This window comes from Gambusia affinis, linkage group LG21 (assembly GCF_019740435.1).
Source record: "Gambusia affinis linkage group LG21, SWU_Gaff_1.0, whole genome shotgun sequence".
NCBI classification, from domain to species: domain Eukaryota; kingdom Metazoa; phylum Chordata; class Actinopteri; order Cyprinodontiformes; family Poeciliidae; genus Gambusia; species Gambusia affinis.
The window spans coordinates 4,954,236-4,977,295 of record NC_057888.1 but is presented as its reverse complement, the minus strand read 5'-3'; the positions used below and the strand labels follow the sequence as shown (position 1 = coordinate 4,977,295).

Below are 23,060 nucleotides of genomic sequence, written 5' to 3'. Positions count from 1 at the left end.
GGGGACCGAAGGCTGGCCCCCACAAGGGGAAACGCTGTTTTTGGGTCAGGGGTCAGATTTAGGACTAAGGTGTGAATTGAGTTTTGGTTAGGGTTAGAGTTAGGTACGTAATGGTTAGGATAAGGGTTGGGTTTAGGCTGTAGAAATGAATGGAAGTCAATGGAAAGTCCCCGGAAAGATAGCTGCGCAAACATGTGTGCGTGTGCATGTACCTGTGTTTCTTACGAGGCTGGCAAGTCTGAACAAACTTTAACCGTGGTGGAAACTGTATATTAACTGATTCCTCATGTGTGGACCAGCTGTGCTTGTTTCTGCACGTCCTCTGTGGGTTGGCGCACCGTGAGGTCCCTAAAAACTGCTTATGTGGCTCCCAACCACCCTTCATTACTTTCTTTTTGATTTTTCATACCACTGCCCTTGCGTTAATCTTTGCTTTCCTTGTTTTGGATCGTTGGTAGTCACAAAGCCACTTATGTTTTTTAAAAAGACTTTGGGATTGGTGACAAACATTTTGTAATATTTTGTAATTTAGGATTTTTCCACTAAGCTGCAACGGTTGCAGTTTGACTGACTTTTGAGAAAATCTTTCAGGAAAGAGTCTTTGTCTGTCAGCTTTGACGGCGTGTTGGGCCCATTGTAGATACAAAAAACAAACATGAGTAAATTTCTGCCAAAACAATCTCAAAAATATTCTAGAAATAACTTGGACATTTCTGACTTTGAAAAATCTAAACATTGCTAGCAAAAACTCAGAAATTTTCTAGAAAAAAATTAGGGGCATTTCTGAATTTGAAAATTCGCAAATTTGCTAGAAAATATCTGGAAATTTCTGACTTTATAAAGGCAAAAATATCTTGAAAAGTTGAAAATTTTCAAATTTCAAACTCAAACATTTCCAAGTTTTTATTCTCAAAAATGTTTGATGTTTGAAGCTCAGAAATTGACTTGCTTTTTCTATAAAATTTCTTAGATTAATCTAAAAAAAATTTTAGTTTTTTTTCTCACATATTGGACTTTTGAAACTCAAAAATGTCTAAGATTAAGCTCAAAATTTGAGGAGTTTTTTTTCTTGCAAATGAGTTTTTTGTCATAAATTTACTCATATTTTTCTATTTATAATGTCGTTCTAGTTCATGGGTACAAACACTTTTAGTATTTTGTCATTTTCGACTAATGTGTAGCAGTTTCACTGATTTTGGAGAATATTGACAAAGAATAACCTCTAACAGTAAACATTCACCATTCATTCTGTTTTGGTATCAGCACTTTACAACTTCATTTAGTTGCAAAACATTTCCAAATAAAGAAACGCTTCTGTAGTTAAATGAAAACTTTGCACAATGTGACAATTAATCTTAAGACTAATCGAGTATTCTGACAATTAATCACTTAATTGTCAGAATACACGATTGCTAAATTAATCATTAGTTGCAGCCCTAAAATAAAACAAATGCAACCTCTTTTTTTGGTGTATTATTCCATATCTCCATCTATTTTCCGGGCCCTCCCGCTCCCTGCCTTTAATTAGTGCTCCTGCTAGACGCCTCATTGGCCCCAAACCTCGAGCCAATCTTGCTGCGGCTTCTCTCAACCCCCTCAGGTGGTCCATGTGTGTCTGAGACAACGTTCCCAGTTAAAAACCTTCCCAGTTCGTTCATTCTGGGCTGTCTGTAAGGAGCGCGCCAGGATTCCCAGTTGAAAACAAACCACTCAAACATCCGGAGTCTCTTCGGTCCCATCGGCTTCTTCCCACTCCAGACGGACGCAGCAGAGTCAGAATAACCACCAGGTAAGAGGCCCAAGCTTGTGTTTACCTCAGGAGTTTTGGGGAATTTCCAAGGTTTCAAATGCAGATGAAAGTTTGCTTCTGTGGAAAAACACCTGGTGTTGATGTTACAATGACAAAGCCTTGGTATTAAAGGCCGAAAGTTGGGAAAACTTCATGCAGTGACATGTAAGTCCGGACAAGAAGCAGCTAGAGCCGAGAAATGTTTCGTTTAACAACCTGATTATTGCAAGAATAATTGCAATTAGGATTGAATTTGCTTAAAAAACAAAAGTGAATATTTTTTTTAAGTAAATCTTCAGTTTTGTGGTTCATGTAGGAGTGGAAGACGTCCAGTCATGGCTGAACGGAGAAGCTGCTACGCTGTTTGGATCACTTCCCTTCTTGTTGTGATGCTGCTGCCTGGTGAGTACAGCATCAGTGTGTTGCAATATTCTGCTTTAATGAGCAACTACAGCTGCAAAAGCATGCAGGGGTGGACGTAGAGTAGCACTACTTTAACATACTTTTACTCTAGTAAAAGTAAAAAGTAGCCAAAAGTAGAAGTAAAAAAGTATTTGGTAAAAAGTCTTCTCAAGAACTGAGTAAATGACCAAAATATTAGAGATTTTATCCTCTAAGATGAACTGGGCTCGTCCTCCAGGGGTTTAACTTTCATATTTACTGCTTTGAATGTAGATTTGTGCAACTTTATTTGCAATTCCCTGTTTATGAACATGAACAAACCTCTGTCCCACCTAAATGGCATGTTTTCTTATCTTTCCCATTTTGAAAAGTGAGTGAATAGTCATGGAAACTAACTGGAAGTTGGTAAGCAGTTTTAAAAACAAAAAAAGTAAAATATAAATTACAAATATTCTTCAGTTGCTTTATTTTATTCCACTTGTGTGAGGAGTCATGTCAGTAATTCTGCAGTTGTTGAAATATAATATATTCATATTTATTTGACTAGTTAATTTCTTTCATTGTTTAATTTATTTCATATTTTTTCTGCCCTGGTTGGAAAACATTACGGCGAAGTTAAATTTATTTCATAAAATTTTTTCGGGGTATCAAAAATAATTCTGCCTGTGTATATAAATACATATCTATTTAAGTTTTTTAAATAATAAATACAAATAAGTTAATTATATTTATTTGAAAATAAACATAGTTATGTATTTATTTATTTGTAAGTAAATATGATTTTTTAAAATAATAATTATTAAACATTTATTATTAAATGAATACAAAACAGACGTGGCTCCTATGGTTTTGTAACAAATGAATAGAAATGAAAATGTTCAACAAGTGGCTAAAAATATACAGTATTCATAGTTTTAAAGTTTTTATTTCCTGTTGTTCTTTTTCCCCACAAACATTTTTAATTTCTTTTCTTTTTTACTCAGAGTTTTTGCCACGTAATTTCACCTGTGGCCTTGTTTTTTGTTTGTTAGTTTAAATAAAACTGCCTCTAGATCTTCTAATGACACTTATGATAAGTTATAGCTGCTCATCTGAAGGTTCTGTTGGCGGAGACCTTTGACCTCCATGTCGTCGCTGCGGCTCGTTCATCTCTCCTCTGGCGTCCATAAATTATCATCTCATCTCCTCCGCCACCTGTTTCCAGTTTGCTCCCGACCTGAGGGGCTTTTCTCTCCCTCTTTTCTTTTTGAAATACTTTCGGACGGTTTTACCGAGGTTCTTTTCATCGTTCTCGGTCCTGTTAAAAAATCCGGACCTGTCAGCATTAAAGCCCAGCTGCTTCCAGATGTGCGACTCGCTTTTTTCTTTCTTTTTACAAGCTTGTAAAGAACAATCCAGCGGATACACAGAGGCATCTTATTGCTCCCACCCCCTTCCTCTTCCTCTTCATCACCACAGGTCACCTTCACTTCTCCATGCCTTTCATTTACACTGTAAAAAATCGATGCTCCTGTACATAAAATCAGGAGATTTAAACAATTTGTTTAAATCACAGAAACTTTTTTTTGTAAAGCACATTTCATTAACGAGGTGCTTTATGTCATAAAAGACAACACACAGTAAGCCAGTAAACATTACTGTGTTTTTACAGCAGCTTTATGTGAGTATAATCAAATGGTGGTCAAAAAAAACATTAAAAAAATTATTGTAATAGTCAAAACAAATCTGTTAATATGACATTCAGACACTGGAAAAACTACATTTTCAGTTTTTTTTTTTTTTTTTAGAAAATACAAAATATATGAGTCACTTTAAGATGTCATGCTGCTTATTTTACATGATATTATTATATAAAACACTGTTATGCAAAATTAACATTTCATTTTTATGCATTTAACAGCAGGGCTGCAGTGTTTGCAGATCCTTAAGAAGCCAATTTAAATCCTTTGTGACTGAATTGTTGCTGAGTTTATACAGTTGTTTGCTGTAAATATTTAGACATGACCTGGTGGTTCAGAGGTCGATCTTTAGACATTTACTGAGGTAGATGAGATCAGCTTCACTGATCGCTGATCCTAGAATTAAGGAAATCAGCGCCGATAAACCAGTGCACCACTACTTAACAGATTATTAATGTAATTCAGCTGTAAATTAAATTTCAGATTTCTTTTTAGTAGAGTTAATTACTTAAAATCTGTCATTTTCACAGGGAAACTCATCAGTTTTGTAACAGTTTGTTAGCAGTGTAGCTTTCATCTGCACATTCTGTCCATCTCCATCAAACCTTCTCAACTCCAAACATACATTGATGTTTCCTTTGGACCTCTGCCTTGTCATCCTGAATCTCCAGACCTTTTTAAGCTCTTTTCCCTTCCCTTTCCTCCTCCCCTCTGTAAGGGATTAACACCTTTCCCCTGGAGAGATGAAAGGAACCAGGAGCTGATTCTGCTGTTCCCCTTCGCTGTTTGGGGGTCAAACTGCGCGATGCAAATGTGTGCACAAACAAATATGGGTTGGTGCACACGCAGCATTTTGGACGCGCAGCGGGAGGTTTAATGCTACAGGCGTCCCTATAAAATCTACAAAGAGCTGCCGATGCAGCGCTCCGGGCTGAGCCAATTACCTCTGGCCCACTTCATGAATGATACCAGCCTCTAAGTGTTTGAGGTTTAATGTCATATTATCGATGCATTAAGAGCAAATTAAAAATCCTGGAAAGTTTCCCAAACTAACTTCTGGATGTGACATGACATCTACTTTTGCTTTTCTGTTTTTTAGCATTCTTGTCTGCAGGGCCGGTTCTGCAAAAGTCCAAAGGAGATGGTAAATATGTCAGTTTTATCTTTCATTACTAATTCTTAGTGCAAACACTTGAAATAAGACAAAATTAACTTACAAGTAACTTTTCAGCAAGATATAAGAGCTTGTTTTAGGCGAAAATTCCTTAATGATGAAAAATAATAATCATCAAATCAAAGCAAATTTATCTGTATTCTGCTAAATTATACATCAGTGGGTCCATACTGGGTTTTTATTGAAAATTTGAAAATTCACGCAAAATCAACAGATCAACACAATTCTTTGTGATATTTTTATTTTTATTTTCAGTAGAAATAGTCAAAAACTTTGGGTTTACGTGATGCAAACTCCCACCTGCAGGTGGCAGTATTTCTTACTTCTATAACACTGCTACCTCAGCCGAACTGGATGTCAGGTTATTGTCTGTCATTAATGTGGAGAGTAACATAAACATGGCGGCCATGTTTAATTCCCAGCATGAAGTTGTGGTTGTTTGAAGCAATCTGATTGGCTGACATAGGTTTACACTGCCCCCGATGGGTGTAACATGTTTAAGACGACGATCAGGGGAGTTTTTTTGTGGGTTGATGTGTATGAAAACTTTCTGAAAAAAATCCTGTGTGCAATATTTTTTTAGAACAATGTGGCGAAGATTTTGGTTTTCATAAAAACTCGGCTATGTGTGGATGATGGCTTAGTCTCCTCTGATCAGAAGACATTCTTCTTCTGCACCGTTTCCATGGTCTGCATGATTATAATATTTATATTATGTAATTACACACTGCTGGAGTAAATAGGTGGCTCCTAAAGGGAATTTGTTGCACTAGATTTTATTTAGGTGTACCAGAGTAAGTTTGGGCTACATTTGTGTATTTATCTTGCTCTACTTCACAATATGCCTAAAATCCCAACAATAACGGTAAGATTAGTGGTTTTAATGTGAGGAAAAGATAAAAATACTTTAGGGAAATTGATAACTTGTAAATAAAATCAGCTTCATATCATTAAGTGTGTTGTAAGGTAGAGATCCTTAGCCCTGACTTCCTGTCTGTGTCTTGGCCTCAGTGGGGGAAAGCATCCAGGAAAAGGCAGAAGCTGCAGCTTCCCACAGGAGGCTGATCCGTAACCGTAGGAACATCAGCTGGTACAAACAGCACTCCGACTTCTGGGCCTGGTACAAGTACTTTACAGACAACGGCAACCAAGAGGCAGTGAGTCAGCTCTAACACACACACACACACACACACACACACACACACACACACACACACACACACGCACACACGCACGCACACACACAAATAAAGCTGTCTGCATTACACACCTGCCAGCTACTGTTATCAGGTTCACAAAGGTTTTAATAGATTACAGTTGCAAAACACCTAAAATTTCCATGAGTGTTTCCATTTTTAATAGTCATTTTAAAGTGGACATATTCTTTAAATCCTTTTTTTTATATTAAGTTGTCTAAATAAAGTGGAACTGCGATACTTTGGTATGAATTTCTCATTATTGTAGCTCCACAGGCTGAGAGCAACTTCTTTGGTACTGTCTCTTTAAATGCAAATGAGGCACTTCAGGCCCCGCCTCCCTTCAAGAACGTTCCACTCTGACCTGTGGAGCCTTTTTTTTTAGATAGCAGAGATGCCTTATCTAGCAATGTCTTCAATGGAAGGCTGACATATTTGAGCCAGAAAATGTTAACACAATATGAATGAACACACCTTGTAAACAAGACCTTAGCATAGTTAGCAAGCTAGCTAATGCTAGTGCTAAGTACGTCACTGAATATATTTGGATCATGTGTTCCCCAAGACAAAAATGTAAAACAAAAGAAAAACTATTTATGTAACAGTACCGTTCAAAACTGCAGTTTTATCATCACGGAGCTAACAGCTAGCACACAGCTAGCACACAGCACTAATATGGCAGAAGGCTACCACCAGCAAAAATAACTGACAATAAATTCACATCTAAAATAAAGTTTGTTGTCATTTTAGCGTTATTTGCAGCTTACCGCTTTACTGTGTTAAAGGAATCGTCCTTGAAAAAGGAGTTTCCCCTCGGATGTGGGAACAATAACATTTATCCAGACACTGTGAAGAAGTTCTGATGGACGGTGTTATGAACTGTTTGGGTTAATACACCCAAAAACCAAGTATTTTGACTTATTCACTCATAGCTTTGGTATCAAGGATACAAAAGTGCTGCGAGAAATTAAAATTGTGAATTTTCAAATTTGGTTAGCCCGAAGTCCATGACATTAACAGTTACACAACAAATACTGTGATGCAGTAGTTTAGAAACAGTCACAGGGAGTAGAGAAAAAAAAAAATAATTACGGTTCAAATAGAATATGAAGATTTCTACCCATCACCGGAAGAGACTAGATTCAACCTGCTGTTTGGAGCATCAGAATATCTGAAGAACAACGATGGAGTTTCGGCAAATCATTCAGAAAACCCCAGTCCAAAACTAAAATAAAAGATTTAAGATATCTTTTATATAACTGTTTTTTGTACTTCAAGCTAATAGAGGCAGCTAACCACTAACAACACCCGCTTCACCTCCAGGTTCAGGAAATGGACAAGATCTATCTGGCCTATCTTCAGAACAAGAACCGTGCCGAGGCGCGCCGTTCCTACAAGGCCTACCTGCACCACTTGGGGGAGATATACAAGTCCTGCGCCGACTCTGACGATCCTAACTGCGTGGCGTCTTACACAGGCCGGCCCAAATCCAAACCAGAGCCCGCTAAACCAGCCCCCATGAAAACATGTGACCCAACCAAGGATACTCACTGCTTGTACATGGCTCTAGTCCAGGGTAAGAGTCCCTATCTTCCCCTGGTGGTCCCGGTTGCCCCTGCAGCAGCGGTCAAGGCCCCCGCTCCTTTATATGTCCGTGCTGCTGCTCAGTCGAAGGAGCCGGCCCATTATCACTACGCTCCATCTGCAGTGTCCTTCCTTACCAAGGTAAGACGTGTTTTCAATCATTTGGACAGAGTAACTAACCCACCAAATCAACTTTTCTTTTATTTGCAATGTGAACACGAGTGGAAAGAGTCTCCTCTGCTCTGACGACATTCAGGCTGGACGACAGTCAGATTGACTGCAGGACAGGAAGTGGGAGGGGCTCTCAGTAACACTTGCTTCTTGCTCAGGACAGAGCTGAGCTGCAAAGCTATAAACAACTCAGATTAAAGTCGATAGATTTGTCAGTTTTTTGTTTATTTTTTGATGAAAAGTTGATATATTGGTGTCTCTTAGCTCCACCCACTTAGGTGGAATTGCACAAAATTTGTCAGGGGTAGAGTTATACTTTCTCAGGGACATTAGATACACTTTGAAGTAGAAGTTGTTTGGTAACTGAAATTGGCTGAGTTTTAGCTTGATTGGCTCTAAGAAAACTAACTTGTGTAATCTTGTACCATTAAGTAAAAGCATAAGGATAGTTTTTTCTTGCGTTAGGTCCATGCGTCAGTCTCTGTTTCTCGATTTTTCAGGAGCAGAAGGCGGAGCTGCTGCGTATCTGCTCTTCTGATGACGTTGAGTGTCTGCAGTACCACCTCAGAGCTGCCTATGGGTATCGTGGCTCTCCCGGACCCCTCCCATCATACACCCACCTGGGCTGTGACCCCAAGAAAGACCCTGTCTGCAAAGCTAAACTAGCTCAAAAGGCGCCTTCTGGTCTCTACCATCAGTACCCCAACTGTGATCCTCTCCGGGACCCTTACTGCTCCTATGCTGCCTCTCTTGTGGTATGATTTTTGTCTATATATTGCGAATTCATGACATTTTATCTGCTGCCACTTTAACTTTTTACTCATCTGGCCCTACAGGCTCCTCGTGCTCTCAACCCTTCAGCCCACACTGGTCCTGGATCTTGCAACCCTCTTTATGAAGACAACTGCAATCCTCTGACTGCCACCAGATTCTCTTCCCCCCCACAGGAGTACAGAGGCGATGAACGAGACGAAGCGGCATCTATTCGTTCAGCTCCTCCTCCAGCTGAGCAAAATGACCCTTATGCCATGTTTAGGAATGCTTATGCTAATGCTAACAAAGTTACAGATCCGTACGCAATGTACCGACAGTATCCGACCCCAGCCGCTCCTCAGTCTACCGATCCATACAACATTCTTCGTCAGTTCATGTCCCAAGCACAGGATAATGACCCCTACGCTCCACGCATGTCTGCTCCTGAGTCTAACCCTAACGACCCTTTCTCTGCTGTCCGGGAAGCCATGAATCGTCAGAGTCCTCCCTCGCCCAGGCAGCAGTACCCGTTTTCCAACCCGAGTTATGAGGAGCCGCCCCAGGAGGAGCGTCACTCTCTGGGACCTCCAGGTAAAACCAAAGAGGGCTATGACTGCTACATTGGTTACGACCGTGAATGCTTCCCAGTAAGACCTAGCCAACCTCACTCCGGAGCTCCTCGCCGCACTCCCTACCCCGTTGATCCCTACCAACCCCATCAGAACACAGACGGCGACCGCAGAGGCATCCTGGAACCAGACAACCCTCACTGCGACCCGGAGTACGACCGTGACTGCCGCTTGCGTCGCTACGAACCAGCGCAACCCCAACCTGAACTCCACACTCAGGAGGACCACAGTCAGAGAACAGAAGAGTCTGAGCAACATGGACAAGACCAGTATGAGGTGGAGCCCTACCAGAGCGGTCAGGAAGAACCTTCTATGTCCTACCCGCCTCAGTCGCAGGGTACGCCCAGCCTGCAGGACATCCTCCGGAGCTACGGAGACCGCTTCCCTGAACAGGACGACCACAGAGCCTACGCAGACGACTACCGCAAGAAGTAAAGGTGCAGGTGAAAACAGAAGGACATTAAACACCCGGTCTCAAGCGTTCACGGTGCTCAGATCTTGAACGCCTTATGCAGCAAGCAACCAGCTGTGACTGGTCAGGAAATGGGACTTGGGTCAAATCTGTAGAGAAAATGAGCAAGAACATGCACATGACGTCCAGATATAACCTCTGGCTGCAGGAGCACGCTCAGTAACGATTCTGAAAATCAGTGGCTTTGTATGACTTTAGGTGCTTCAGGCCTATCCAGTGTCTTTGCTTTCTACCTTCCACCTTCAACCTCATTCTTGCACTATTATTTCCTTATCTTAAATTTTGCTTCTCAATCTATACTTCAAACTTTTTAAAGTTGTATCTGTTGCTATCAGTAATTAATTTTGTAAAGATTTTTTTTTCTTCATTTTGAATGTTCCAATAAAAGAAAAACTCTCTAGAATCATTTGGTGCATTTCATTTAGAGAAACTCAGCAACTTTTTGCAGCAACTACATGGATATCAATTAAGCAACATATTTTCATTAGGTCCTTTCTGTAACTTAGTTATAATTTATCACTAATGTAGGCTTTTTTTGGATACGTTCATTTTACAAACCCTGTCCAATTGCTCACATAATTTAAACTTCTTCACTGGAAAACAAAGGAGCAGAGAAAAAAAAACCCAATTGAAAACAACAAATACATTAACAGAAAGATTGACACATTTAGGATAAAAACAAAGTGTAGATTAAAAAGATAATTGACTAAAACATGAAAATAATCATGGTCCTTTTATGGTTACGCCCCACTCAGCTCCTTCAGACTAGCCAGCAGCAATTAGCAACGACCTGGTAGAACTGTGCATCTGCTGAACTCCTTACAGGAACTACTTTTCAGGGAAATGCTGGTAAGAACGCTGTAAAAGGGTTAATAGAGGAGCCATGTTGCGTTAATTTCCTGAAGAAGGAGTGCCAGAAAGAGAAGAAGCTTCTTAAAGAGACATAGCCCCAATTTCAAGGTCTTAAATTGCTCAGTCAAATTTTTTTAAGTCGTGTTTGATATATACAGCATTTTAATAACAACTAAAGTTAACATAGTGACCTGATTATGTTATAAAATTGAACTATGTGCCTAGAAACGCATAAAACCTCCCCTTTGACCACTTGGGCTGTTATTAGAAGCAGTTGAGACCCAAATGGAAGCATAAAAATATGCAAAATGTGAATTTTACATGAAAGGTCCCCTTTAAAACATGTCATTTAAAACTAACAAAATAAATAGACTTTGCAAAAAAGTGAGAAAAAAGGAATTCTTTCCATAAGGTTTCTGTTAAATTGCTGGATTCCCACTGAGAAAGGTGGATGAATAAAGGCAGTAAATCCTGGCACCACCTGATTTAGTCTGATCATGATTTTCTCACTTGGCATTTTAAAACATGTAATTAAACTTTTAAAATCCATCTGACATAATTGAAGGTGCTTAAATCAATATAATTGGGTGGAGGACTAATAGAAAGTCCTGAATATTCAATGGATTTGACAGTTAAACCAATTAATGCTAACTGTGATCAACATCCTCATTTCTTTCATTTGCTCTTAAAGCAGGATCAGAGTCGGTTTCTTGTTTATTACGGTGCTAATTCAATCCAAATCCATTCAGAAGGATAGATTAAATAAATTGAGAAGCAGCAAGTGAATTCAGGGTAAATTACATTTGGTCTTAGGAAGCATTAAAAGCAAAAGAACAGGAGGAGTTGCTTTACATCATTCTTGGCGGCACTGAGGGGGAAATCCCAAGTTGAGATAAAAGCAAATCTGACAACAAATAACATCAAACATATTGATGTTATTTGCATACTTTATTTTAGCTTGTCTATGGTGGCATAATCATAGTTATCCTGGTTTAGTTTTTTCTTAGCTTAATTAGCTTAGCTTGTCTTGTGTTATCAAAATAGAGTTTAGTTCCTCTACTTGATATGAAAACCTATTTTAGTGGTTACAACAGCATCAGCACATACAGTAACGTTTAGTATGTTTTATATTTACAGAATATTCAGATGTTAGGTAAAATATTTTGATAATTTTTGCTACAAAAGTAAACCAAATGGATTTACAGGAGAAGAGATTACATTTTTTTTTTTTTTTTGCCCAGGGTTCAACCTTACGTGTGTTAATTTATTTCTGCTCCAATTAATCCATCCCAAATTTCACAAATTTGTCTTAATCGTGTTTAAAATACCAAGAATTACAGATAGTAAATTCCTTCAGAGCAAACTTACAACATGGAGAACAGGGATCAGCCTTAGTGGATATTTTCCCTCTGAATTATGAGGAAATAAATTATGCATATCAGAGTAACACAGAACATTCCTGAAGGCTTTTGTTTGCTCAGTGTTCACACTCTGGCATATGAGTCATTAACGCAACGTTTTCAGGCTGTACTTTCACTGAGCTGGCGCTCCTGTGTTTGCGTTGTTTCTCACCGTTCAGTCACCAGAATGTGGCAACAAAGCAAATCAAATTTCCACACAGTGATCAGACGTTGATTAGAGTCGAGTGAATATAAAACAGGTTCAAATAATAATACAGAAGACTGAAGACAAAGTCAACATCTAATATAAGGTCAGACTTTTATGGTTTTTTCCTCTTCTAATCTTTTCTCAGTAAAAAAAGTTGAGTTTGTAATCTTTAAAGTTTAAATTCAGATGATTGTCTTCTTTTTTTCTGGAAAACATTATCTTCTCTTAATGTTTCGTGCAGTAAGGAGTTGAAACACAATAAAAAGTTAAACTAACAATTACAATAAAGGAAGAGAAAATAATACATTTAGACATCTGTCACTTTTAGGCTGGACTGTTGTTATTTTTTAAATCACAATTTCCCAAAAAAATTCAGTAAAAGTCCTACAGCTCACATGGTTATTTAAGAAAGATTATGTTTTAAATATATCATCTTACACAGAGAGCTCTAAAAGGACTAACAGCAGGACTGGACATGATTCCCCACCAAGCATGAAAAGGTGTTTCATCTGTCACTTTGGGCTGAGAATCAGGATCTGGTGATAAAACAGCTCTGAGGGGGTCCACCTCAAACGAGACAACCTGATGGAGGAATAGCAAAGAAGCGTACAAGGATTTGAGTTTTCTTGTGTTTATTGGAGGTTTCTGTGTCTATTGAGTCTCTGTGTTGTCCTGTTTACTCCTTGATTGATCCCAGCTGTGTCTCCTTCCCTGATTACCCTCCGTGTATTTAATCCCACCATGGTTCCTTGTTCTTGTCGGGTCCTTGTTCTTGTCGGGTCCTTGTCTAATCTGTCTAGCCGTCTTGTCTGCTGTCCTAGTCTTTTGTCAGATGTTTGTTACGTTACCAGTTGCTACCAGTATTTAGCCTTCTGCTCTTTTCTGTGCTGCCTGGACTTTGGACCTTTGTATCTGTGACTTCATAATTAAAATCCTCACTTCTTTCATTTCAGCCTGAGTCCGCAGCGTCTTCCTCACCACCTCTCCACCGCACATCATGACAAAGTGAGAAGAAATGTGAAAATTATAATAACTGGAAAAGGTTGAGAAGTGAAGCAACGCAGCAGGTTTTTGACTAAAATAGACGACCTCATGGCCTTTCAATGTGCAGGAATATTTCAGTGCTGGTCACTGGTTATGCGACATGCTACTGACCTGTCAGGACTCGTTTCTTTTCCGAGTCAGAAAGCAGAACACAAGAACGGTGCAGTGTATGATTTGTGTGCGTTCATGCTGAGTTGTGTAGCGAGATAAAGGTCACATATGACTTAATGCCCTTTAAATCAGGGATAAACTGAAGGTCCCTCATTAGTCTCATTACTGAGTGTTGCTCAGGGATGTGGTAACCTTAGTTTTAAGCCGGTACATGGTGACTTACAACATAGTTTGACAAAGTATGAAAACATTTATGTGGAAAATGAATCTTTAAATGAAGGTCTAAAGTTTTAATATCTGTTTTTAATAAAGACATAATATGTTTCCCATTATTTTAGTTTTGCTTTCTGTTTGATGCCTAACTCAAAAAATGTTATAAGTTTTATATCCAAAATATGTTCTTGCTTAATCAAGAAAGGTCGTAACAGTGAAACAGTAACACTTTGAGAGATGTTTTTGTGATTTTTTTTTTTGGACTTTTATGTATTTTTCACTCCTGTCATGACAAAAACATTCTCCTACTGCTCCTGTTTTTATTTCCCAATTTGCACCAAAGAAGCAGATAACCAAGATGATGTACCACTAATCCCTATTGATGCATATTTTACACATAACAGAGATCACGTTGAAGGCACTTTACCACCATCTAGTGGTCAAAACGTTGCCTAATTTGGCTCATTTGCACACTGAATCCCATAATATGTTATTTGCTGTATTACCTGGTCACTACTTGTTTAATAATCTACTTGGAAACAAAAATGCTAATAAAATGTTGCTACATTTAGGTAATAAGTGGTAAAAGTTTATCTACTTTAACTCCATGATTAATAAATCTTGTCAAAAACTAGTGAGCTTCTCAACTTAAAGATACAGTCTCCATTTCCATTTTCATGCCACTGCTGGAAATGTTTTATTCTGCTTTAACATCACAGCAATAAGTATAATTAACATGTTACTTTATTCAGATGTTTTTACTCCTCTTGTGAAGATTAAGTCATTCCTGCTTGCTTAATATCTGACTTTTTCCCTCATTATTTCAACTGTTGTTATGGGAAATAAATCGAAGTGATGAACATTTCTTTTCATTATATTTATGTTTAGTTGAAGCCAAAATTTATGTTCCCTTTGGTTTTTATTTTCCTTTGTTTATTTTTCAAACAGCAGTGTGGTGTTGGAAATGCTGTTTTTATTACTTAGAGGATATTCTTCTTCTTCTTTTTTGTTTCTCTTATTTTTACATAAATAAGAGACATGGAGTGAAGTTATATTTAACTTACACCCACAATAAACACAACTTGAGCTTTAATTTGCCTCAGCATTTAAAACAGTGAGTCACTGTTTATTTTTAGACCACAGTCAGATGGGTAATAATGTTTTGGGATTTAAACTTTGAGACTTGTCTCCAACTTGAATGTCGTCACGGTTAATTTTATTTTAATTTTGCAAGTTTAGATGTTAAAGTGTAATTTCTACTATTCCATTCTGAGGTTTGGAGTGTTTTTATTGCTAAATGTTTTTACGGCTACGGCAATATGGCTTAAAAATAAAACCTCTGATTTGATTTCCAATTTTAATTGATTTTTTTCTTTCTGTCTTTTCTCCAAAAAAATGACAGAATATTTCCAAAAAGTGTCTTTTATTTAAGCGTCCCTTTTGCGACTTGGATAACAAAGTGCTAGAACCAAACTATGAGAATTTTCTGCTGTTGGTAAATATTTGGTACTGATTACTGATTACTACAGATTACTTAAAGTATCATCTGTGAAATTTGTACCAAAGTATAACTTCACAACATTCCTCATTTTATTTTTTTGTTTTTTGTGTTGAAGTTTTTATAAAGTTACCATTACTATTAATCTCCTAATACCATGACTGTACTCCCGTAATATTAGGACATTATCTGCATAAATTAATTGAACTTTGAATTCAAATCAACTCCATTCGGGATGTCATAACAATTTTCTTAAAAGAAGCTGTAAAACATGCTTGTCAAACAAGATGGCCGCCCTCTAAACTATGGTAACTCAATGAGTCCATTTGTGAAAAATAATCCAGATTTTTCACAAATTCAGTCTTCAAAAAATAACAATTTGATTAATTGTTAAAATTAATTTATTGCCCAGGACTATTTAAAGCTTTTTCTTGTCTTCTTGTGATTCTTCCAGATATTTTACTCGTTACTTATTGGCTCAATGAGAGGTTTATGGGCTCTAATTCAGTTGGATGCATTTTATTTTGCTGGTTGCTCTACTATGTTGCTGGTTCCAGTTGCCTTTTTTGGCATTAAGCTGTTCTTTCCCCGAGGAAAGAGAAAGGCAACAAAGACGCATCTTATCCTCAAAGACTAAAACATTACACCAAATTTACATGAAGATTACCATTAATCACTCTGATACGTTACGAATATCGGAAATAATTGTTTGTGAGTTTATAATCTTTCTAAACTCTGCAAGAGGAGTTTGAGTTTTGGGTTATTCATGGTTATTGGGGCAATAAAAATGAACCAAAGGTGAATATTTAAAAGTTTGAGGAGAGACTGGAGAAGTTTCTAACCTTGATTTGATGGATCTCCAGACCTCCTGCTGGCAACACCTCCATGTTCATCACGCATCCTTCGGCCTGACCTCTCGTTCATCATTCTGCCGCTGAAATATGAGCCATGGCCCTCACTAGCACTGCATCTGATTAAATGTGAATCACAAAACATGAAAAGCACCGCCAGGCAGCCATGTTCAGGTCTGTTCCCTGCAGAGCCACTGGGAAGTGTTTGTTTTCCAAAACTCGTCGCCTTTCAGCGGTTCATTCTCTTCCATCGGAGTGCCAGACTTTCAGCATTTAATTGGCGGAAAGTGATGAAATGTTGTGGAAATTAAGGATGACGTGTCGGTGGAAGTGGAGCGGCCACTGGCTCTGAGCGCCGGAGTCCAGCAGAAGTCTGTGATCTTCTGAGACGTTCGGTTTCTGGATGTCAACTGTCTTTCTGTGCGTCCCAAATGTCTCCGGTCCATTCGGGGATGAGACGTGTCTCCTCTGTGTCAACTCCACAGGCTGCATTTTCTTATTTTAAATATACTCACGGAATTAGCGAATACTGAACCACGAATAGGCGAAGATCGGCTGCAAAATTCTGTTTTAATCTTTGTGTGAAAGAGAACATCAAAAATTGATTGAGTTTGCATACAAAAGTGGTGTCCAAACTTTTTGTCCTGGCAGCCAAAACTGGCAAATTTAAACTGTTTAAATGAAAAAAAAGTAGTTTATTTTGATTTTTTTCATCTTCTTCTTTTTTAGTTTTACCTACTCAGCAATAAATATTTTTTAATTATATAATTGAAGAACTGGGCTGCACAGTGGCGCAGTTGGTAGAGCTGTTGCCTTGCAGCAAGAAGGTCCTGGGTTCGATTCCCGGCCCGGGGTCTTTCTGCATGGAGTTTGCATGTTCTCCCTGTGCATGGTGGGTTCTCTCCGGGTTCTCCGGCTTCCTCCCACATTCCAAAAACACGACTGTCAGGTTAATTGGTCTCTCTAAATTCTCCCTAGGTGTGTGTGTGAATGGTTGTTTGTCTTGTATGTCTTTGTGTTGCCCTGCGACAGACTGGCGACCTGTCCAGGGTGTACCCCGCCTCTCACCCGGGACGCAGCTGGAGAGGAACCAGCAACCCTCCTGGCCTCATTAGGGATAAAGGGTGAACAGAAAATGGATGGATGGATATAATTGAAGGTCCAAAACATAAATAGGGAAAAAAAAAAACTTTCTTTGGGTCATCAATTTTCTATCTTGTTGGCAAAAATCTTAACTTGTAGTCCGAACAAAATCATTTCAAGGATCACAAACGGCCCCCGGGCCACACTTTGGACACCTGTGGTGTACGCCACAGAAATAAACAAGCTGAAAATCATGATTAAAAGCTCCATTACTGGTCATAATAAATGTAAAAAAAAAAGTCTTTGCTGCTTTTAATTTAATTTCTAATCTTGTTTTTGGTTCCAAATTTGTGCTTCAGTTTCTCAAAGTTGCATTTTGAATTTCATGGAGAACAAAATAGAAAGTGAAGAGTAAAAAGTGAAAACAGTCACATCCAGGGAGGACGAGTGTCGGTCAATGAGACCAGAGAGGGACGAGCCGTCGCATTTGTCTTCATCTGTCTGATCAGTCACAGCACAGAGAGGGGTCAAAGGTGAAAGATGATAGATGAATAATAATAACAATAATAATAAACAAGCAGCACAAAGCTCTGCTGCTGCAGCCGCCCAGGTTGAAGTCACTTCAGGTGTGTTTGCATTTGATTTATTGTGATGAATATTCTCATTACTCAACTTTGCCCTTTCGATGTTTCTTTACAGAAATCAGAAGCTACATGTTTATTGTGTGTGTTTCCTTCCTCCTTTGGTCCAATCAAAGGAGGAAGGAAATGCTTCGTTAGACAAAATATTTAAGTCCCACAAGACATACAGATCTTTACAAACATAATTTACAATCCACTTTTCCAATTCCCTCTTCTGACATCATGAAAGGCTTTGGAAGTCGGTCATTTTGAAATGTAAATGATTTCTGGGTGACGACAGACATGTCATCTCTGATAACTCCTCTCACTGCAAAAGCATAAAGTTTTACCAAGTTGGCCTAATAGCTTGTCCAAATATCTTAGTACACTTGAAAGAAGACAAAACTAACTTAGAAGTAAATTTTCAGCAAGAAATATGAGTCAATACTTGATTTAAGCATTAAAATATTTGTAATGAATTCAGTGAAATTAATGTGTGTTTACGTTTTTCAGTGAATAAATTGTATTTTACTGAAGTTTATAATATTTTTGTAATATTTTGATAATTTGTTGCAGTAGGAGTTTGTTTTTTCCTCAGTGTCTGTGCCAAATGAATGACAGGTATTTTGATTTTAGCATCAACTTGAATCAGAGATGTTTCCCAGTTTTTAAGTTCAAGTTCATATGAAAATATTGCAAAGAAAGTCAAAGTTGAATTTATATTTCCTGTATTTTGTGTGTTTCTTTATGTTTTATTTATTTTTCACAGATCTTATCATATTCTTTTCATGCATGTTTATTCCTTTTTTCATTTGTTTATTTTTTGTGCTTTTGAATTTTGTGGCCTTTGTTTAGTGTTAATCTTTTCCCCCTTGATTTGTTTTTCCTTTTTCTTTCACAAACCTTCCTGCAGGTTGAATGATTGTTGGTCAAAACCACTTTTTAAAAAGTTTGGCTGCTTAGAAAGGAAGTACAGAGAAAAATGAGGACTGGTTTAAAGTGGTTTAAAATTATCACACATTTCTCAGCTGCTTCCTGTAATAGTGCACGTCTGTCTCCCTCACTATTTATTCCACGTTTAACTGGCGGCCTGTCATTTATTTTCTCACCTATTTGCTCCGTGTCAGCTGCACAAAGCTGAAAACCTTTTAAAATTGAATTAATGTTTGGACACTTTCAGGAAAGTTTCAGGTCTGAATAAAGATTCCTGAGCACAAAACGTTTTCTGGTCTTACTGGAAATGAGGAAAAGTACAATCAGTCCATCCATTCATCTTATCTTCATTAAGTCCTGATATGTGAAACTCTGTTAATAAAAGATCCATGCTTGTTTTCTGGGACGCCACATATAAATATAAGAAGATGAAAGCCCCGTCATGGTGCTGTGTGATGTAAGATTAAATTAAATGTCAATTAATGCATTTTGTATGATTAGTTAAAGCAAAACTGTTACATTCTTTTATCTGCTTCCCATTTGCTGAATCAAACCCCTCGTTTTCCCTTCATATGTGCTAATATCATTATTATTTTTTATATATATTTTTGTAATTAACTTGAACAGATTTGGCAGATTTTCAGCACTTATAAGCGCTTCTTTTCAAACCAAACACTAATAAGCTAAGGGAAATTTCTAGGGAAATTGATTTTCTGCTCTGACAATAACAACCATAAATCTGAACAGTTTTTCTCTCTTGAGTTTGTATTTGTTTCTTCCCTTTCCATCTCTGAGGTAAAAGCTGTGATCAGTTCTCTTTAGAAGCTATAGCCTTGTGTTTTAATATTGATCAGGGATCGATAAGATTGTTGTTATTGTAAGAGAGTCCTTTGTTCAGCTGAAGGTCTAATAGTTTAATGGCTCTGCTAAATAAATCTGAAAACCTTTGTGGTTGAAGCTAAACTATTCAATAGAAGTTCTTTAAAGAAAACTTTTTTTTAATGCACTTTCAGTCACTGAAAGGGTTAAAAAACTGATTTAGAAGCAGCGGTACAAATTAGCTAAAAGTTGACTTATTATGCAAAAGTAACATTTTTTACATTTTGATTCTTCCATTTGGGTCTCAACTGAAAACGTGAAAAAAAACTATCCAGAAGTTTGGTTTTTTTTGGCAATGAGTTAACGTTCTTTGGTGCCTGGAAAACAATATGTTTCAAAAACCTCCAGGTTCTTCAGACACATTCAATGGCAACTGAACCGTTACCTAGCAACCCCAGGGGAACTCCAGCCCGTTACCTAGCAACCCCAGGGGAACTCCAGCCCGTTACCTAGCAACCCCAGCGAAACTCCAGCCCGTTTCCTAGCAACCCTGCTGGAACGCCATCTGAAAAGAGGCCAAAAAACTGGCCAGCCTAAAATCTCATTATCTAAGAATGATTTTGTGCAAATAGTGTGATAAACATGTTTTGAATACCCCATAGACCAATGCTAACCTACTTCAGGAAGCATTATAGGTCACCTTTAAGGTTTAAAACAAATAATTTACATTTGTAGGGGAGGTTCTGACACAAAGCGATTAGTGAGGGTAAAAGCAGAGTTGTTGTAAACGCTGTAAAATTTCAGCGGTCACTTTCACACACTCTCGTCATTCTGAACTTCTCTTTTCCCTTAATTGAAGCACTAATGAGGATTCATGTGGTGATTTTTGCACAGATAGTTACTCATTTTTCCTAAATTACTCCCAGTGGTTTTTGACTTTTCTGGTTACGGACGGCGAGTCCTCTGCCTCTTCTGGCAGAGGATCTGCCAAATAATCAGTTCATTAAATGTGTCTCTTGATACTGTTTCTTCTCTTCTTCTGTTCGTTTTTCTGCTCTGGCAACACATGGACCCTTAAAATGAGATTATTAATCTTTTTTATTCTCTTTGTCCTTTCGTTTGTTTGAAAGGACTGATGTTTATCTTCATTCTCGTGCTGCTGTGTGAGGTCGAATTATTACAGCAGATTCCTTGACAGAGCATGTAAAATTATACGGTAAACATCAGTTTCCCAGTTTTGCTTTTTTATTATCCCGTTGATTGAGTGTTTGTTGAATGGTACTGTGAGCTAAGCTTCAATATAATTAGGTTTAAATCCTTATTTTTAAGAAGATGGCAACAGGACTGTCCACGGGTCTTGAATTGATGAGATCAACAGTTTTTTTCTGCAGACTTTCTTACCTTGTTGGCATTCCTTTGCCAGCTTTCCTTACTGTCTTTCTCCACATCATTAATCCTGAATTAAATATTTATATTCTACATTTTTATCCATGTTTAGTTGTTCCTCTTGGGAGAAACGTGTGGCTCCAGATACATGTTGGTCACCTGCTGCCAGCACAACCCAGAGTACAGAAACTAAACTTGCATTTAGTTGTGTGTTTGTCATAAGAGGTTCTTTGCTATGCTGAGCGTTGCAGCAACAGGAAACAACTCACTTCTGTCTTCCCTGAAATGAAAATTTAGCTGCTCAAACTAGGAACTTGATGTTACGTGCCTTGCTCAAGGGTACATGTGGCAGGAAAAAGCTAAAATCAAACCCCAATCAATGACAGTGATGCATTTCATTCTTGAAAGAGAAGAATTTCTTCAATTTAGCACGTTAAAACAACAGCTAGGTGTCACCTCAGATAATGTTTTTCTGCCATTTTAGAGTTTCTATCCAAGTTGCCCTTTAACTGTTAGCAGCGCTAGTCAGCTAAGGTTTTGTCACGTGATCAAAAGAGCGTAATTTGATTGGCTAACAGCTACTCCGTGCTACTTAGTGCTGATTGCTTTGGCTTCAGTCACCAGAAGGCCGCCACATTTTCAAGCAGATGTTTCCAGTTGAATTCCTGCTCTCGAAATTTTTTAGGTGAGATTTTGCATTAAATTTTTTGCAGGTAAAAGTTTGAAGGCCAATTCCTGCTCTTGAATTTGTGATGTTGCATTTTTGCAATAAAAAATCTGTTTTTAATTACATTATTTTTCTTCCATTCTGCTGTTGCTACATGCAGGTTTGAATACTTCAAGTCAGAGATTCAGTAGAAAATGTTTTAACCAATTTGACTTAAAAACTGAACTTGACTGCATTGTTTGATGAGAATCAGTTTAAAATGCTTGTAACTGGCTTCTAATCTCTCCATGTGATTTAATATAATTGCGTTTTTGACATTAATAGTGAATTATTGCATTGATATGTTTCAGTCACTGAAAAGAAACTCCAACCAATGTCTGATACAGAGAATGAACCAGGTGATGATTCAGCTGTTTAATGAATAAACATGGTTCAGTGTTTTTAAAGTAGCAAAGAGTCATAAGCTGTTTAAGTTGCCTTTGGCAATCTGTCACGGAGCTAACAGTAAGGCAGCTTATTTTCCCCGTTAAAATTCAATTAATGTCAATGTGAGATAAATTTCCTCTTCAAGCAGCTGATCGACAGATGAAAGGAGAGACGAGGAAGATGACAGATTGTTTTGAGAAAGAATCTTACTATTAATAAATGGGAGCAAACATAAAAAATATGTATAATTTAGGTCATTATACAGATGATACAAGTATTACAGAATCTATTATATATTCATGTAATCTATTGAAATATATTGCAAAATGTTCCAATGATTGCGATTCTCATATATATTAAACATGAATATATATAATGTATATATCTCAAAATATGTGTAGGTTTATATTTATAAACATCCACCATCGTGTATTATGAGGTACTTTTGAAAATGTATTGATAATATGAAGCTATTTTAAATAACGTTTCAGAGTTAGATGTTTTTATATTCATACTTTTATTTTGAAAGCGACTTCTGCCGTTTCCTTTTCCGTTCCTTCACCTGATCTGTTTAGAGCGGTGCAGCAGTAATTGACAATAATTAATAATCGTGTAATATGAATGTGTGGATGTTTATTATGACTACTTCTGCTGCTGATTTATATCTGTAGCTTTTAAAATGTCAGATTTTACTGTCAGTGTGGTCGTGATTTAGCATTAAAGCTAACTAACTTAGCGGTTAGCACTGAAACGTTAGCATCGAGCCGTTAGCTTTGAGACAGCAGTGCGTCAACTGGGGGATATTATAAAAGTTTGGAATTAATACATTAAAAATGTATGTTATTACATAAACTTTTCCTGGAAAGTTAAATTATTATTCCACTCCATTAATATACAATTTGTGTTTTTTTATACCACCAAAAACAGCTTTATTTAGTTGTCCTGAATGGATTTCTGGATATTGTTTGTGGAAAATGGAAAATAAAAATAAAAAGTAAACCACCTATTATGCAGTTTTAACCTTACTTCCCTGTTCATTCATAAACATAATTCACAGCGTTGTGTTACAACACTGCGAATTGTGTTTGGCTCTCGCCGAG

The 23,060-nt window shown here is 37.7% G+C and overlaps 1 protein-coding gene across 1 annotated transcript; it reads left to right on the top strand.

The window, feature by feature from the left end:
• The first annotated feature begins 883 nt into the window (after positions 1-883).
• On the top strand, positions 884-10,223 carry and1 (actinodin1). Its single transcript, XM_044104041.1, has 7 exons — positions 884-1,789; positions 2,106-2,191; positions 4,970-5,014; positions 6,056-6,201; positions 7,564-7,965; positions 8,496-8,750; positions 8,832-10,223. The coding sequence occupies exons 2-7, from the start codon at positions 2,125-2,127 to the stop codon at positions 9,810-9,812; spliced, it is 1,896 nt and encodes a 631-aa protein (XP_043959976.1). The 5' UTR covers positions 884-1,789; positions 2,106-2,124; the 3' UTR covers positions 9,813-10,223.
• The last annotated feature ends 12,837 nt before the right edge of the window (positions 10,224-23,060 follow it).